Source organism: Eutrigla gurnardus (assembly GCF_963514095.1).
Source record: "Eutrigla gurnardus genome assembly, chromosome: 5".
NCBI classification, from domain to species: domain Eukaryota; kingdom Metazoa; phylum Chordata; class Actinopteri; order Perciformes; family Triglidae; genus Eutrigla; species Eutrigla gurnardus.
The window spans coordinates 16,447,370-16,466,520 of NC_139919.1; the positions used below are offsets into that span (position 1 = coordinate 16,447,370).

The 19,151-nt window shown below is 38.9% G+C and overlaps 1 protein-coding gene across 1 annotated transcript in view; it reads left to right on the plus strand.

Annotated features, from left to right (window-relative positions):
* Positions 1-1,150: 1,150 nt before the first annotated feature.
* The window catches only part of gfra4b (GDNF family receptor alpha 4b), a 45,046-nt gene continuing 27,045 nt past the window's right edge, over positions 1,151-19,151 (plus strand). The window contains exon 1 of the mRNA XM_084010116.1: positions 1,151-1,370. Within this exon, the coding sequence (XP_083866242.1) occupies positions 1,328-1,370 (43 nt within the window). The 5' untranslated portion in view covers positions 1,151-1,327. The remainder of the gene's footprint in view (positions 1,371-19,151) is intronic.

Genomic DNA, 19,151 nt, shown 5'->3' on the forward strand with positions numbered 1-19,151 from the left:
GAACGGTGGAGACAGTTGAAAGCTGAGAGGAATTTGAAATCGGTACAGAATTGGCTACAGGTAAGTTGAGCTTGGCTAACTAAGTTAGCATCATAGCTTGACGGGGATGAACTGTCGAGTAACAAACGTTAGCAGCACAGCTAACGCTAGCAGCATTAGCACTGTCCTGTTACAATACTAATTCATAATTATGCATTCATGTGTTCAATAATTTAACATAAATTATAGGTTACTTTGAATTAATTTATAAACTAGCTTTAAGATTGAGATTTTGACTTGACTGAACTGAAAAAATCCTGCCCGTTCAGACCGTTGTTCAAAGCCCCTCCCCCAGAATGCCAAATGAGTGCTCTGAATTGGCAGAGTGCAATCACGTTGTTTATACAGTCCTACAGATGACATTTTGTCAGAACATTTAATTTATTCATTGTTATCAGTAAGTTACGAGGATTTCCACTAATATAACAAAGTGTTTCTGAAGAGAATGACCTACTCAACCTTTAATATACCTTATTTTTTTGTTAATTACATTTTGCACAGTAATTATTCACTAAAGTTAACAAATGAATCTATAGTGTTGTAAATTAGCACGATATTTCCCTCTGAGATGTAGTGAGAAAAAGTATAAAGTATCAGAAAATAAAGGTACTCAAGTAACTCACAATTGCACTAAAGTAGCCTACTGGCTATCACATCACACAGCAAATACCACAAAGCAGGTTACGATCACTATAAATACCAGGAGCCTCTGTATTAATATCGTTTGCTGCTGAATTAACCTTCAGTCACACTTTATTAACGCCACAGAGTCCCAGTCCCTGCAGTCACACCGTTTAATACGGTTTCCTCCACGAAGACATCGTTCTCTCCCTCCTTCTTGGCAGTGGTTTTTCCCGGCAGCAGTCAGCATCTCTCCAGCAGCGGACTCAAGGACTTGCGCTACCACCTCGACGCGCAACAGAAGGCGCTCTCTCTCTCGCTCTCCCTCTCTCTCTCTCTCACACACACACAAACACAATACCGGACCACACAGCGCACCGGACAACTTTCACTCACGTTATTACGCATGGCTTTGCACAAAAGCGCGACTGTAACGCAGTCTTACGAGAAACTTGTGGGATTGTAACAAAAATAAAAGCCGACGACAAAAAGCTAAAAAAGGCGATTTGAGGATTTTTTGGTCGTTGTTGCTAAAGACATTCTCCTTCTTGTGCCAATAATGATCCCATCGCGCATTACAGGATATCCTCTTCTTGCTGTGTAATCATACAGCTGCAGGCTACGTGGAGGTCCGACGCCTTGTCTGAAATCCCTATTCCACATAGAGATGGATCTGTGGGGAGTGTATCTGTTTCATCTCATAACTTTGGGTGAGTAAATACTTTTTTTTAAATAAATGAAAAAATGCCGGAATGATGTGCCTCGAGCAGGGATTATTTAACCAACCTGCTCTATTGCAAGTTTTATCCGCGTATTACGATTAATAAGATAGAATGATTTTGTTCATCTTTTTGGTTGTAAGCCGTTTATTTAAATAAATAATAATAATAAAAAAAAATTCACATCAGGTAAGTTGTACAGCTGTATAAGTTATGGAAAATTGAGGGTTATGCTCACGCGCACGTGCTTAAAATGTGTGCGCGTTAGCGTCTGAGCACTAGTTATCTGCGTGTGCGCATATAAAAAAAACTGCAGAAGAACGCTCCTCCATGCAGCCAGTGTGTGGAATACTGTATATACATTGTTTAATGTGGTAAACCCTATACAAGTGATCAGTCGGTGCAAAATCAGTGAGTAACCTGCAACTGAACAAATCTGGATTATTGCTTTACATGAGAGGAGAGCTGCCTGCTGTTTGCTCACAGAGTCTCTTCGTCACCTATACACAAATGTGCTGCTGCCACAGCTTTAACCGACACTAACATGAGACCCACAGTGATGATGATTCTCCTTTTAATTGGCACCAGCTTTCCTGCTTAACAAAGGCAGGAATGTGTATTATATCATACCCTGTTATTCATTAATATCCTCTTTGGAGGTCTTCATTAGAGGAATGAATGCAGTAAGAAATTAGTGGAAAAAAAATGTTTGCTTTTTGAATCAGCTTCACTCTCTTTAATGATGTTTGAAGGTCACACATTTATTGAATATGATTTGGCTGTTAATGGCTGATTAGAAACAGCCGGGGACAGTTGTGTACTCCAGCCATATGGCCGAAACCCCTAAGCATATTCAAATGCAGTGGTGTTCTACTCGGGATACAATACTGATACACTGGAGGCTGACTCTAGAGTTGGTGTAGCTATCTGCTCAAATCAATTAGCAAACAGCAAACTGCAAAAGGTCAGGAACTGTTTGGGTGACTCAACCCATTTATGTGGAATCGTAGGCAGTGAATGCTCAACATGGACACATTATCCATCTCCTCGAACTGCTCCAGATACCTGCAAGCCAACACAGAGGGGGAAAAAAAATCTCCATTGTTTTCAAGAAAAGAGCTCTTAAGGCAAACATCACAAGCCTGAGATTCTAGTCCCTCTTCTAGGAGTAGTGGACATTATACATCTTGGCATTGTTGGACTATTTCTTGGCTTGTTGGTCTTTGTTGGGTGAAAATCATGTTGCAACAGTGAAAGTTTTTCTTTTGTTTTTCTTTGTTCTCACCGTTTACCGAACGGAGCCAGCCAATATTACATTTCCGTTTTTAAGGAAGAAATATCAACAAATAGTGAGTTCTTTGCTTGGAAGTATCCAAGATAAGACATTTTAAGCCTTGTAGTCAATGCAGAGGCCAACATTATAGTAACATTTGTGTCATCATGCTTTCTATTCAAAATACTGTCATTAGAATCCATTTAATGAATATGGGCTGACGTGTTTCTTGTTCACAAAATGAGACTTTTTGTGCTTTGCATGTTCAATATCATTGTGAACTGAATATCTTTTGATTTTGGACTGTTCTACAAAAAAAATTTGAAGGTATCAACTTGGGCTCCATGAAACTGGGATGGGTATTATCTGACATTTTATAGAACAATATTGATTCATTGTAAAAACCGAAAATGAAAATATAATTTTGTTGTGGCTGAAGACAAAGTCTAGGACAAAATGATAGCAAAAACCATGTCCCATCACCCAAATCAACCAATATTCCTACAACAGACTTGGTTTCTTAATGCTTGCTCATTAGGTATCTGATTCATGTAGGTCTGAGCTGAGACATGAACCTCCAGCAGTGATGACGTCTGGGTCCTGAAGAAGACATTAACCTAGCAAAAGGTCAGCTTATGCATTCAGATGAGTTCAAACTGGATCACTGTTGCCTCCGGTGTTATGAAAAATAAAAATGAATCCCAGGCAAGTGGTTGACTGTCCCAAGCTTTGATTTTATCTGGATGACAAATGTGCACGGGGACTCACTTTGACAGAACCACACAGAGGCTAAAATTATATAGAATTAAGAACAATTGTGCAGTGTTAGTCTTCTTTTTTATTTTTGGAATAGATACATTTCTTCATGCAGTATTAAAATTAAATGGCGACAGGGGTACCACAATCACATTGCAACTATTTTATATCAAGTCCTCATTGTAGCACAAGGTGATTGCAAGTAATGGGTCAAATAATGTAATAGGTCCCTTATTGTGAAAAACACGTTTCCTCTCATCTCTACACCTATAAACTGGTCCTCCCTGAGCCTGTCAACTCCCAGGATGAGGAAAACAAGCGACTCCTGCTTGGTCTCTGCAGCCCACCCACCGGTAAAACGGCACTCCTACAGGCTGTTCAGATTCAGCTCCCGTCGTTACGTAACAAAGGGAGTCATTTGCATAGGCCGACCTCCTGCGCCATGATATCAGAGTGGGGGCGTTGATCACCGAGGTGAAGTTTGGTGTGTCCTGCGGTGAGATAGCAGTGAGATAGCGATGTTTCACAATGTCGTGCTTAGATTCTGTCCGTTTCATTTTAATGACAATGTGCCGGCTACGGTTTGTGTTAGCTTGTTTGTGTGTGCTAACTACTTCACATCGGACTGCTTCAGTAATGAGGGTCAGTACAATCTGGCTTTGCCTCGACACGGACCCTTGTAAAAGGATCTGTCCCAACCATACAGGACCCAGCAACTTCACCTGAGCCACATAGGTGAGCCATAGCCATACATCCACCGTAAACATTGGTGCATGCTGCCGCTAGCGTAAGCAGCATCTTCTCCGTGGCGCTCGTAGGCGGTGACAGACGGAGCTCATTAACATTTAAAGGTGCAGGCACAGAAACAGCCTGTTCTCAGCAGAGCTCATTTGAGCAACATTTAGACAGCTGAAATTCAGGACCATGGATGGGTTTGGGGCAATGCATATCAAATCCAGTGTTGTTGGACCTCTGACAGCTGTGTGAAATTGATGAAAATCAGTACAATAGGGCACCTTTAAAGCACAAGTAGTGACCTCTAGTGGCCCTCCAACTGGTAATGGCTGCAGTCAAAAACCTGAAGCAGTTGTCAAGGATATGCAAAGTGGTCATAATCAGAAAATGTAAATTATTTGATGAGTTAAGGCCTGCCAAAGCTTTTTAGTTTTGTCACCTGATTCTTTTGTACTTTAACCTCCTTTCTCAATGCTTTTTAACTGCAACAGTGACCAGCTTCAGCCTACCAACAAGCTATATTTTTTGATTTAATGGTTTTGACATTGTGGGATATGACCTGTGTCTTTAATGGAGACAGATAAGTACTGCCAAGCATTCTATTACCTAGCATATTGGCTGGCGTCTTGTAGGGGATTTGTCATGAATCTCATTTGAAGCAGGCAGTAACCATGGCGGACATGCAGCCCATGACATGCTCATGCGGTCCTCATGTCGGAGAGATAGGTCAGTCATTTAGTCCCAGTATAATGCTGTCATTATTAGTGAACAGAGATGGTGTAACCTTGACTATAGGGAGATCATCAAGACATCACTTTACCTCACGTATGATGCAAGATGTACTTTAATGTTTAAACTGCTCAGTGGTCAGGTTTAAATGCTTGGTCATAACTAATGGCATTTTTAAATTTAGTTTTGTCAATTTCTTTAAAGTTAACTCTAAAATGGACTTTCTTCAGTAATTTGTAGGTATTTTCGTGATCGAGAAGAGCAACATTTATGTCTGAGCATGCTAGATATCATGGTTTCATCGACATTTGTTTCATGGGCTCCTTGGTTTTTAAATTAGTTCCAAAATAGAAACCGATATTTTATGTTTTCTTAGGAACTGTATGCTGCAGCATAGTGTGTAATTTGGTACTGATTGTAGGGGAAATGTAGCTTGGTTCCAGACCTCATACGCTACCCACATCATTGCTGTGTTCAGGGATATGAACAAATTGAGTGAAACAAAATGGCAACGAGCTGTGATTACCAGGCTAGGGGAAAATGCAGTACTCAGTTGGTAGTCTGCACATTCTGCGGTTAATTTCAAACATAGTCTAGAGACTATACTCAGTGGTTATCTGTTTAGCTTGACAAAAAGGTACAGACAGTCAAATCTGCAAATATGTAATAGAAGGATCCCATAACCTTGATTATTAAAGATATAGTGACACAGTACAGGGTGAACTAAATGGTACAATTGGAAATTTAACTCATTAATGCTTGTTGTCCTCACAAATACACAAAGTTTCTAAATTACCTCAAACAAATCTTTGGCATTTTTGTACTGACATTTCTTGTAACATCTCCGCTGGCATGCAGATACCGATTTATCTGCCATAAGCTAATATGAGCCAGTATAGCCGTCTAGCATTGACTATGGTCTAATAACTGGTTAATCTTGAGTTTATGCCTCAATATACAAAAGTAGCTTAAAATATTAATCTTTAACTCAAGTACTAATATAATAAAGTAGTATAACAGGTGAGGAAACACAAGAGAACTGGTATGGATTTTTTGTATAAATAATATGCAGTAATGACTTAATGCATCTGGCCTAATGGAAATGAAACTCTATCAAGGATACACGTTTTCCATCTAAACCCTATCAATAAATATGAGTAACATTCCCTTGCTGGTGGAGCTGCGGGTTAAAAGCTTTAGAGACAGAATGGCTGTTACACTTTTCCTGTGGGTTGCCTTTGTTCTCCAGCCATTGTCAGGGCCCTTTAAAATGCCTTTGTGTTTAACTGGTAGGGTTTTAAAATCTGCTGCTGAGTTGCCACATTGCCTTTCATCTGATGTTAGTCAGTCTGATGGCTCTGGCCTTTAATGGTGCCAGTATTCAATTTCTTACATAATCAACTGCCTATAAGATTAAGCTATAATAAGTTCAAACAGTACATGAAGTTTGAAGTAAAGGCACAGTTAAAAGACTGAGGCGAGTGGCGACAATGTCGGGGCCTGCTGAGGCAGGGTGAGAGCCAGAGATGCATTGGTAAGGCGTGATGAATGTGGGTGAAAAATAAATGAGTCGGAGTCTAAAGCCCTAATCCATTATTGTAGTCGAGTGCCTCCAGCTATATCACTGTTAACTCATTACTGAATGTGTTTACATTTGGAGATTTATGTGACTGAAGGCACAAAATAGGACAAAATGACCTACAACAAGTAATAGGGAGACAGAGAATACTATTCCTGTCTAATTCACGTTTATATTGTATGTCTTAAGAGGCTTAGTTTGCCAATAAATATAAGACTGAACCCGATTTGGATTTATGATATATGGTAGAAGCTGTAAAAATCAATTCATATTATTACATTTCTATGCCCATATCCAACTGTTTTCATGTTGGCAAATATTTTGAAAAACAGGAATTATGGCCCTTTAAATTCAACAGCTTTAGCAATTTCATTCTCATATATCATAACACTTCATAAACCAGCTATATTTGTTACTGACATTTCTCAAGTGTTTTGAAATATTATTATGTGCTTAAAGGCTTTGTAAAGTTAAATCACAGCTTTGTATATAAAAACATTAGGATTTTAGGATTTCTTTTTGGTTGAGTCTGAAATCATGGCTGTAGGGCCTACTTGTTAGTGTATAAATTGTTTTGAGCAGTACTACCCCTGGTTTGTTTCACTATCAGAAATCTATCAGAAAGTCTAGAAGAGCTGCATGATTGCATTATTTCATCCCCTCTCAAATTAGCATCGCACATTTCAGAGCAAGAAATACAGCTTATTTTTAAAATCTAATTTGATCTAATTGGTGTGTTTTTAATTTTGGGTGGGTGGTTCATAACATATGATTCTATGGTGTGACAATCTCAGAACACTTTTTAAAATCATGATTCAATACGATCTTATTGCGATATTTGCGACATGTATTGGGACAATATATATTGACAAATTAGGTTTTATTACCTTTTTCTCAACTGCAAATAATGCAGTTTGTTAACATGTTTTATCCAATAAGTAGGGCTGCACCCAACAATGAATTGATTAATGAGCAATGGATTTATTGATAATTTTTTTTAATTTGTGGTTAATATAACAATTCATTCACGCAAAGCAAATATCTGATTGATATTTCAATATCATCTTGTCTTAAATACAAATGTAACAAGATAATATTTTCCAGATGCTAGCTCAAAAAAATACTGGACCTCAAATTCAAAAGGATCAATGTGGCACAATGATTAATTATTAAATACATTTTATAGCAACCCTTTCCCTGGACTGAAAATCTGTAATTTGTTTCCCTTCGTACTTGACTTAAAACGTTAAATTGTTATGACATGTATTTAGTTAATCACTGGAGTGATAACATAATCAAATGAATGTTTGCATCACTGGGTTTTTAAGCCATGTTCTCAGTGAAACATGGCCTTTAAAACAAATACAGAGGAATAACAATAATAGGTAATGCAAGGTGTGAAGTGCGTTTCCATAACAACAGGGGAGCCGAAACTACTTTGAAAATGAGGCGAGGAAGATTCATTTAGAAAATGAATGTTAAGTGACTACTACTTATAGAAACACTGAGTTGATCCTATGCTCATATATGATGCTTCGGTGGCAACAAAAAGTAAAAGGGACAGGTGTCTGTACTTCTGCTGCCATCTTGACAAAGTGCTCCAGGTGTTTTCACTTTCAGGAGCATTTGTGTATCACAGTTACACTGCTGTCATAAACCGTTTCCCTTTTGCCGAGTTTACACAGCACCACGTTGTTGTCTCTCTGTCTAAAATACTTCACCCTTTAGAGGATCGTGGGCGAGGGTTTATAGCCAACGCAAGTTATGCAAATCAACATATTTCAGCCAAGACCTACTAATAAGATAATGTTTTCTCAAGGTTCATCTCACTTTTTTATTGCAGCAAAATGTACTAGTCAGTCAGGCAGACTGAACAGCACTCTTTGTTTTTAACCACTTCCTGAATAGTATACTTTTTTCATTCAACAAATCTATGCAGAGAAACCAGAGATGATCTTTTTTATTTCACGTATTCCTCATCATTGTCAAAACCCAACGTCTACCCACAATGCAACTAGGTCGCCATGAGTTCAGTTGGGGATTTGGGTGTATAGTGGTAGTGAAGTAGTTTACTTCCTTCTAACTCCACATCAACATTATTTTCACCTTAAACTTAAAGTCTCCCTCTGCAGCCACAAAATACCCATATAGGCCCATAAAGGCCCATAGTCCTCCCCACCCCTTGGTGTTTAAGATTCTGCAATAAGTACCAGTGTGTGTATAATAAAAATGCAAACCACTGTGGACATATTACATTACATATTGGGATTTAAAAAACTATGTACATGGTTTTAATAAAATATAAATGTTATGCACATGCAACACCCTACAGTGGTCCAAAGTGCCAGATTATCATCTTCCTTCCATTTTCCTGCAAATCTGTTTAAACATAAGAAAACATGAAGTGGCTGGTTTTGGTTGGCTTGGCATGGAGGACCACACTGTGGTTAAAGCTGGACGAACAACTGGGCTCATGGTGAGAATCTTTTTCTCAGAGAAAAACTTGACATTGTGTGGTTGTAAATCGATCTTTTCAGTACAGTACATTTTGTTTTGTTTGATTCAAATGTTTTCTGTAGACTGCTGAGAAAGCGGTACATTTCCCCTCTGTCTAGATGCACTGTTGGATGAAATAAAAACACTGAAAAAGGATAGTCTGTTGAAAGATGATGCTCTCAGTTCCTGGGAGATCCCTCAGGATTAAGTCAATGTAACATCTGGGATGGTCATGCTACACTATATATTCTCAATTACACACAGTATCTGCTTTCACCCAACTCCTCCCCCCTTTCCTTTGGCTGTCACAGCATTACCCTCAAGATCTCAGGTCTGATTGTCTGCTTAATATAAGATGAGGCCCTCTATTATACTGGTCTGTTATGTTCAGAAGTGAGACAGGGGACAAACTGCAAACCCACTGCCACTCAGATGGAAAAGAGAACCAGTGGTCATTATCACAACTCAAGTGACAGTGATATATTCACAGGATGGGCTTCCCTTAATCTACATAATACACTGGGGTTTAAAACCTGCCATTGATCACCAAGTCTAAAGCTAGAAGGTGAAAAATGTGAAAATGACACAGAACTTGCATAAGGAGTCCTGATCAGACAAAAAAGGCAACATCTCCCTCTCTATTAGACCTGTTAGGGAATTCAGGAAACAGTTCCGAGGGTATAGATTCACAGTGGCCTCTAAGGGCCAAACAGAGGCTCATTAACTCGGGAGCCTGTCGGTGGTTATCCAGAGAGCAAGACTTTTCCAGACAAGTAGGCACAGCCCCATTGTGACACAATTTCAAACTCAGGGCTTAAGCTCCACTTCCTGCCTTGTTGTGGTATTTCTGGGACACTGCTGCATCTATTTGGGGTGAGTGAAGTTTCATGAAGATAGATGGAAGCAAATTTTGGAAGAGTACATGCGACAAAAGGTCCAAGGACATTTCTTCGGTCTCCCTCCTCTACTTAGCTGAGTGTGAAATTAGTATTTTCATTGCACACAAGGCCTGCAATACCACCGACTGAGTGGGCATAAGTTATTTTGCTCATTTTGTCTCAGAGGGACAAACACCGGTGTGACACCAGCAATAAGCTGGAAACAACACTGTAGCTTTCTAGAATTGGATGATTCAGAGACATAATCCTCTTAAAAATGATAAGACCAGGAGATGTGGAGTTTTTTTATGCTCTTGTACGGTTATAATAACCTTCAGTCGATGTTGAACTTCTTTTTCATTAATCTAGTGAGTTTTGTGTTTCCTCTTTGACTTGCTGACATTAATAACCACAGGGTGCAGACAGTGAATTGACTTTGTGATGAACCAGTCATCTGTTCTGTTATTTTCAATCCAAATCGGAATGACAGCTGCTGATATTCATTCGTACTTCCACTTTCCAATTTCCCTGCACTGTATCACACAGTGGTCAGCTTTTTGGGAACCTTGTAAGGCAGTGTGAAACATTTTTGTATAATTTCTCATGTCTTATTCTTGCCATAAACGTTGAGTTATTGTGCTGCCTTGCAAGTCTTTAAATGTCTCGAAGTCTTAAGTGGCATGAGCCAAACACTGAAGTGTGAGAACATTTTTTAAACCAACCTCAGTGTTAGAAAAGGTGGATGCTGATGAAGAAACGATGGATGCAGCATCTTCGTCTCATTTCAAACGCAGGTTTTATGACGACAGGATGAATGAGCTCACTAACTGAGCTTTCTGATATCTGTAGCCATGTACTTTATGCTGCTTTATTTTTATTATTTGATTATAATAAATGTAACCTCAAACTTTATAGTATTTAATTACTGCTTCATTGTTTACATGCAGAGGCAACTGAATTAGGCTGCCGTTCAGCCAGCAAATGGAATAGTTTCTTATCAGTGTTCCCAGACTAGACCATATACCAACAGGGCTATGGCACCAAGCGGTTTTTCACTGAAATTAATTTGCCATCTTTATGCCTAGGAGGAGCTCTTCAGTTAATCACATCAGTGAAATCAGTTTGTGGCCTTATCCTAGCCACAATAAAAAGGAATGACAGGAAATGCTTGTTTGCACAATATAAATTGAATTATTGTCTACATTGAGAAATAGTATTAGATCTATATTGTAAAAAACACGCAACAGTCCCTGGACCCGATGCATCCTCACTTGAAGCCATATCACTCGTACTATGTCCTCTAGTAGCACCATTCTTATTACTGTACAGCTTGCCAGAGAAGGAGACATCAGACCTCCTCTCAGGAAAAATGATGTTGAGGCTCCCTGAGATAATAAAATCATGCCAAAATATTGCAGATTTTGCAAAGTATATTTCATTATTCAGCGGAAAAAATGAACCACAAGCATTTGTGGTGGTGAATAAACCACCAAAAAGAATCCAAGGGAATTTAAACAACACTGACAACTTTTTTTCCAGTGCTTCATTATCTGTGGTTACAAACACTTGCGGTAGATTTGTTCTAACAACACGCTCATTTTGCCGTTGCACACATTGCCAGCTCTGCAGTGTGAGATTTTTTATTTTATTTGGCATATATTTTATTATCATTATATTTATTCATTGTTCCAAATATGTGGTGTACTGGCTTATAGATTAGCACTGACAGGAAGGTGAGACCAGGCCATGTCTCAGAGTTTGCATGTTCTCCTTTCATTTGTGCACTAGAAACTAAATTTCCTTCGAGTATGACAACCATCCTATGCAGTGCTTCTCTGCTTGCACAGCAATAAGTTAGTAGAAGACAGATGGAGAAATTACTATTGTCTGAGTAAATAAGATTGGTGGATGTATATTGACATTAAAAGGAGCGCAATCCCTGTCCTAAATATCTCGAATATAGTGGACGTTTTGAGTGAAACACCTAAAATGTAAAGTGTTCAATTTAACAGACTCAAGTCTGAAAGTGTTTAAACGTGTCAATCCATGCGAGACTCAGCTGGCCTTACACCACCAGTGGCCTTTAAGGCTTATGTAGCGGAAATAAAGCAATAGGATGTGTGGGTTTGTTGAAAAAGCTTAAGATGGAATTTTTTGATTTCCTCGCAGTCAATGTCTGTGGGAGAGCTTCTTGGCGGATGGACATTTTTTATTTTACACAGATACAAGACAAGATAATAAAAGTCAAGTTGGGCTGCCTGTAGAATGTGAACAGCTCAGTCATTTGATCAGCATAGAGCATTAAGGAATCGGTTTGATTTGGTCTGGTTAGTCAACACCTATTTGTGTCCTGTACATTTTGTTCCCCCAAGCACCTGAGGTGATTATTCAACGTGCTCTGCCGTATAACCTTGTAATGCGGAGATGATAGAGGTTGGACTGAGTGCTGCTTGATTCCTCCGGTGTTCAAGGAAAGGAAACACGTCATTACCAAGGCAGCAGACGGGAACCGGCTGGAGGGCACCTGTCTGTGTGAGCTGCAGTGGATTTACAACATCTGCTCCATGCAGCAGAGGATGCCACCTCTGCTCACCACCACTCCATTCATTATTTCAGACACAGGGAACGACATGGCAAACAAATTGCAAATTGTGCGCACAGATGATTCCCATCTCACTTTGAGGTTAATGATACTTACACAGAATCTCAGGACGATAAGTTATTGAGTATTTGTTCAGTTGTCAGGATCGTTTGGTTTCCTCAACATTGGTTTGAACTCGCGGCACAAGCGCACCGAAAGCGATAACCGTTGCCCGTCAGCTGATGGTGCAGATTTAAAATGCCACCACCACAGAACCAGCATGATTTTAGGAAATGGTCGCTATTTAGGCAATATTATAATGTAGTGGTGTAATGGACCGTAGTTGAGCCTGTGAATCGCAGATTAATTACACAGTATCTTAGTGTGACATTAAGTTTTACTGCTGATGGTTATCAGATGATATTTCATGAAATTGGAAATTAATTTCTAAATAGTATGAACTGTGTTGTATGCAAATAACCACTATAGATGACTATAACAAAGTACAAGGATAACATTTAGAATATTTCACGGGATTAAATTATTTTCAATATGGTGGTGGAAACAAAAAAGTCTGGGAAAAAACAAGAGGAAATAAAAGCCAAGGGCAGACGTTGGTTGCCGGTTCCTCATTTGACACCCCAAATCCAAACAATGACTAGTTCGACTGTGTTCATGTGTGAATCACTTTTAGTGTGTTCATAAGCTTCCAATTTGAACATGAATGATTCTATATTATGACGGAGATTGGCAGGCTTTACTACATGTTTACACGTGGTGGGAAACCTAAGTGACATGTTCTACATTCACAACCTTCATGGACACAGCGGTACTTCACATGTCCCATGAATGGCCAGTGTGTGACGAGATGTTGGCCTTGCTTGTAGAGGCCTTTGACTCTGTCACCACCCGGTAGATCCAAATCCCTTCTCCTCTCCATGCCTTGTTAGGCCCTAATTAATTGGATCAAGAGAATGCCACTAAGCCTCTGACAGCTCTCTGTGAGTGATAACTGTGAAACTGGAGCCACATTCCCACGGATATGTCTCTGGAGAAGAATCACTCCATATTAGGCCCATTGACTCTCTGCCACACGTCCTGGGGGATTCAACACTGCTGCCGTGATAAGGAGCTGCAGTGGGTATTTTCTGTTGAACCGTGTTAAGTTAAATATATATTTTCATAAGTTAAATATATGTCTTCATAATGGTTGGCAAAACAGAAAATAACATAATGGCAACAGTATGTGGTCAAAAGATTTTCTTGCCTTTGTCACCTTGGTTAGCGACATCATCACTAGTCCTTTTTGTTTGAAAGAGGGTTATATTTTTTCAAGGGAGTGATGAAACCAGAAGCCACCGTGAGCTGTTAGATGAAGGGTTGGCTCCCTAAGCTGAGCAAGCTAACCAACACTTCACTGTTGTATTGTGCACCGTGCATACAGCATGATTTTAGATTCGAAAAAGAGCAACTCTTTGAATCACTTCTTGCCATAAAAACAATGCAAATATGTTTGGCTGCACTGATAACTGATACGCTCTGTTGAATTGCTTACAAAGTAGCATTATTCACTCTAGCACTAGTACTACTTGATACTAATGATAACTATCTGACAAAATTAACAAAGTTTTAATCTGCCTTTATGTGACAGGAACAAAACTTGGTTCATGAAATGTAATCTACAGTGAATGGAGTCTTTTGTTGTCGTCCTATGTTTCATGAGCAATGAGCCATGTCAGAGACAGGCCGACACACGGTTTGATGGCCTAATAAGCCAACTGCAGAAACATGATTCAGGGTCTGGAGTTATGATGGACGTTTCTTTAGCAAAACGACGTGCTTGATAATGGTGCAAAATTTCTGCCTCGAAGGTTGAGAAGCCGATAAGCATTTCTGGCAGCATTGTTATTTCTTTTGGGAGGTTGATCCACTGCCCCGCAGCTTTCATGGTCTGCATCATAATGAGACTCAGCTTGATATCTTTTACAGCGTTAAACGTTCAGCCTACGAAAGAGGAAGGGAGCTTTTGAGCCAGGTGGGGGACGGGGTGGCGGTGGGGTGGTGGAGTACAGCGGATTTGCAGAACAAATCAGGCTGCTGCCTGAGATTACCTGTCTCAGTACTTTTATACATGCCCTTCGAACCCGGGAGGAACACCTGTTTGGGGTTACGGAAGCAACATATGGCGATGTTATGTAAAACAAAAGGTCGGGTGGAAGCTGATGTTTCTCTCTTCAAGGCGTTACAAGGCTACAAGACTATTCATGCCCGGTCATAGAAAGAAAGGGTAATAATGTCTCGTCCCCTTTTGAATGCCGTTGGAAGGGTTAATGCAGTCAACACTTGGAAGAATTGTAATCAGAAGCTTATCCAAAGTGCATGCCTTTGTCTCATGATGAAACTGATTTAGACATTTTTAATGTAATGAAATTATAATACAGCAACCTTTGGGAAATGACACCAGTTTAGTCAGCTTGACATGTTCAAGTGTGGATATTGTAAATTTAGACAAATTGAATGGGATTTATTTATCCTATGAATACATTTTCATGTTTAAACATTTTGTTTGAGGCTTGGCCTATCAGTGGGGAAGTCGCTTTTTGATCAAGCAAGTTAATGACATTAATGTGCCAATACATATTCATTTTTAAACGGATTAACACACCAGGAATCCTTGAACAGACAGCTGGGGGGGAAGACATACATTGCATTCGGTATGAGCAAGCCTTGACAGTCTTGGTATTCAGGGACAAAAGAAAGTAAGGAAAGCAATCTATGTGATTATCATACAAATGGCAATGCAGCACAACAAAATCGAACCATGTAACCTACTGCGGGCGAACAGGTCCACAGGCTTCACTCAGTTACATAAGCAACTGAAATGTATCGGAGCAACATGTAAGCAGCCTTACTCCTTTTGTTTTTCCCATCCTTGTTCCTAGCACAATTAAGGATTCATATAGGAGACACACGATGTGGGTCTACTCAATGTGTGTTGCATCCACTCAACAGCTGCTACAAGTTAATCTCTGGAGACTCCAGTCTGCAGTGTACTGCCATACACTTAACTGCTCAAACCTAAATTACACAGAAATATACTTTCTATAGTATAGTATACCTTCCTATTGGCTTGTGTTGTGGCCACCAGCTATTTCAGCTTGGTTTCTGAGAGATCATATTTTCCCTATCGATTTGGCATGGAAGATGGCCTTAATACGACAATAGCCATGAGCCTCCACTGCTGTTATGATGAAGGATGAGACAGTTGGAGGTGAGAATCATGGCGGATACAGTGAAATATAATTTTTTGTTGCAGTTGGAAACAAAACATGGCACAAAATTAATAAAATGGACAGTTTGCTTTTTTTGTTGCTTTTGTTCACCGTTGGCGGCGGAAATAACATAAATGTAATGTCTGATTGGATGTCATACTGAAATGCACACTGGCACTTCTGAGCTGCGAGACATTTTTGGAAATGGTTGGTCATCCTTTTGTAGGGCTGCAACTCACAACTTTTTTGATAAATCGATAAAAATCAGTTATTTTCTATTTTCTAAAACATATTTCTTGTCTTCATGTATAAGGATTTTATTTTTCTTTCTTTCCTGGTGATGGTTCCCATCTTCAAAAAAGTTAAGTAGAAAAAAAAAGAAACAATGCTTTTACTACAATAGCAATTTTACAACTTCGAGCAACATTTGTTTGAAAAGTGCTTAAGTATGAAAATGTGTTTATTCTTATTTATTCATTCTTATTTTTGTATTATTATATTTGATCAGTAAGGATGCATGATATATCTTTTTAGCATCAACATTTTGACATGCACAAAACATTTGGGTGGGCAGTGCATGTAAAAATACACAATATAAGTACAAGAAATACCATATTAAGAAAGCCTCTCCATCGCTCCACCAGCATGGTTATCTCTCTCCAACCTCTCCATTGCTTCTACACAAATGATAAATTGCTATATCACATGTTTTACAGATTAAACAGAAATGTTGTCAATGTCTAAATACATTACTGTAACGTCTAACTGCATCTTCAAACATCTTGTAGTTTGTACTACATAATCCTGCAGCCAGAATCAACATTCTTTACTGTTTGAGTGAGAGGTGGGTCACTAAATCCTTTTTTTTTTTTTTTTTGACGGCCAAAATTATTTTTCACTTTTTGGGTGCCCCTAGCACCATGATTAATGATCATATTTATTCTAAACAGGATTATTTGTTATATTTGGGAACCATAATGAGCATAATAATACTTATTACTATAATACCAATACTAATACTTAAGTTATTTCCACTATTTTCATGCTTTATCATCACTAAATTCTCCTGATCTACATTCCAGACTTCTGGAAAAAAAAATCCCAAATGGTGCATTATGAAGAATAAAATTCATATGATGGAGCTTCATAGTCAAAGGTTTTATTTCATTAAAAGAAAGAACAAATATGTATCTTTATCTGGTATAAATCCCATTAGGATCATCAAGTGCCCACATGGTCATTTGGGGGTCCAAATTCGGGCAGAGGTGACTCTGGTTTTTGGACCCCCGTAAAACCCCCACCAGTGGTACCATACCCTTCAAATTCATTTTGGCAAGAGCAAAGTTCCCAAATATAACAAATAATCCTGTTTAGAATAAATATGATCATTAATCGTGGTGCTAGGGGCACCCAAAAAGTGAAAAATCATACATGCCGTCAACATTTTTAAGGACTTTGGTAGTACAAACTACAATGAACTAACACACCGATGTTCAGCCTTCTATCACTATTAGAACAGAAGTTATGGGCCTCCAAAAATGCCAAAAAATGAAATGCGAAATTCCAATGTGTCAAAAAGGGGCGTGGCACTTGAAATTCAAATGGACGCCAGAAGCAAACCATTTGAGATATTGACCTAAAACTTCAGATTCCCTCGTTTAAATTAAGGCATATTTTCACAGCTTTTCAGCAAAATCTGAGAGGTGTCATGTACATGGTACCCTGATATTGGCTGTTTTCACATGGAATGACCCTACTGTAGTGAGTCTCCCATGCTTTTACATGTCAGCTCTTCCAAAGTAAAACATGTGCAGTAATAAGCTGCCTGTGATTTTACTTACTTTTTACTGTGATCATAAACATCTAACTACTGGTTAGTTATCAAGCAAAATCCAGAACCTAACATCGTCTCTGGAGAGAATGAATGAGGCATTTACTTCTGGATCCAGGGGCATCTGAAATCACTCCTCCGACCGACTATCAGTTCACGTTTGTGTCAGTCGGAAAAGAAAAGAAGGGAGACAAACTCAACAAAAGCAGCCAAGACTCAGTATAATGTGTTCTTTTGCAGTATAAAGCTAGGGACAAGAGTTGAAAATTAGCAAGCTATAAACTCTCTGTACAGCACATCAATTGCATTCTTTGTATTGGAAATATGTTTAAATGTATCATCACTATTTAAATCAAATTCTATTATATTCTATATTTTTCAAACCCCTTTTGTCTTAATGCAAGTACAGAAGTCCAGTAACATTTGCATACGAGACCACCATTATGACGGCAAACTAGGCTTTAGATGAAAACGACTGGAATCATTCTGGGATCGCAGCATCCTGCGTACTTGTCTTATTTTTGGTTTCAGCAAAGCTTTACGTATGAATTCTGTCATTTGATTAATATACAGCTAGTCAGTTTGTCTCAGTTTTCACAGAAACACAGCAAACATGGCTAATCAAATCTCTATTCAATTATGCTTCAGCTTAAATCATGTTTGGCCATATAAACTGTAATGCAGGCAGTCTGTTTGACTCAGTCACTATAAATTTCAGAGCTGAAATTAATTAGGACGTTGTTACAGTTTATTGCCAGTGGAAGTTAAATTGAGGTGACTGGAAAAGAAAATTATAGTAATTTCATGCACAGCATTGCTTTTGTTCTACAAACTGTGACAGAAATGTCTAATGGGTTTTTGGGTCTAAATAATGGACAGCTGTTTTAGTGAGACTCTGTATTTCTGTTTACAATAAACAGTATATAGAGGATGATGCTGGAGAAGTGATTGACACAAACAATGTTGACCAGAAGATTTGAAAATCAATAAATATCTATGCCTTTATAGTTGACATTTGATAATTTTATGAATACAAACACTGAAAACCTTACACCACCGTGCAATTAAAATGCACAAAATTAATTAGCAGGAAGATCAGCAGAGCTTCTTTACAACCATGCAAGGCCACATGTTATGTTATGAATCACTCCTGTGGCATGCAAATGAGGAGACACTTCACTGTGATCCTATCCTGCATGTATTACAACCATTTTTAAGGCTGCTCAACACTTCAGCATCCGACTGTAAATGTCATCTATCACCAGTAATGTTGTAAGCATGACTGACAGACCTGAAGATGACAAATAGGTAGCCCAGGTTTCAGATCCTTCAGGAATGACTTTCACATTTCCTCTGCAATCTTATTCAAAAGTCCCACTATGACAAACGTACTGAAGCACTTAGAATATACAGGAAATTGCTTGTTTGGCAACGGCTGGTGTCAGACTGGTGATTTCATACGTAAGCCTGTCTTTACTGAGGGCTTAATTCCATTTCGATTTCTAGGCGATCCCTTCTGTTGTCTCTTATTCCTTTGTGACATTTCATCTGAGGCTTTAAAACAGTGAATCACAAAGAATCTGTGTAACTGAGCTACTGCAGATCGCTGTTGGAGTCCCATGGGCCATGCATGATTGACAGA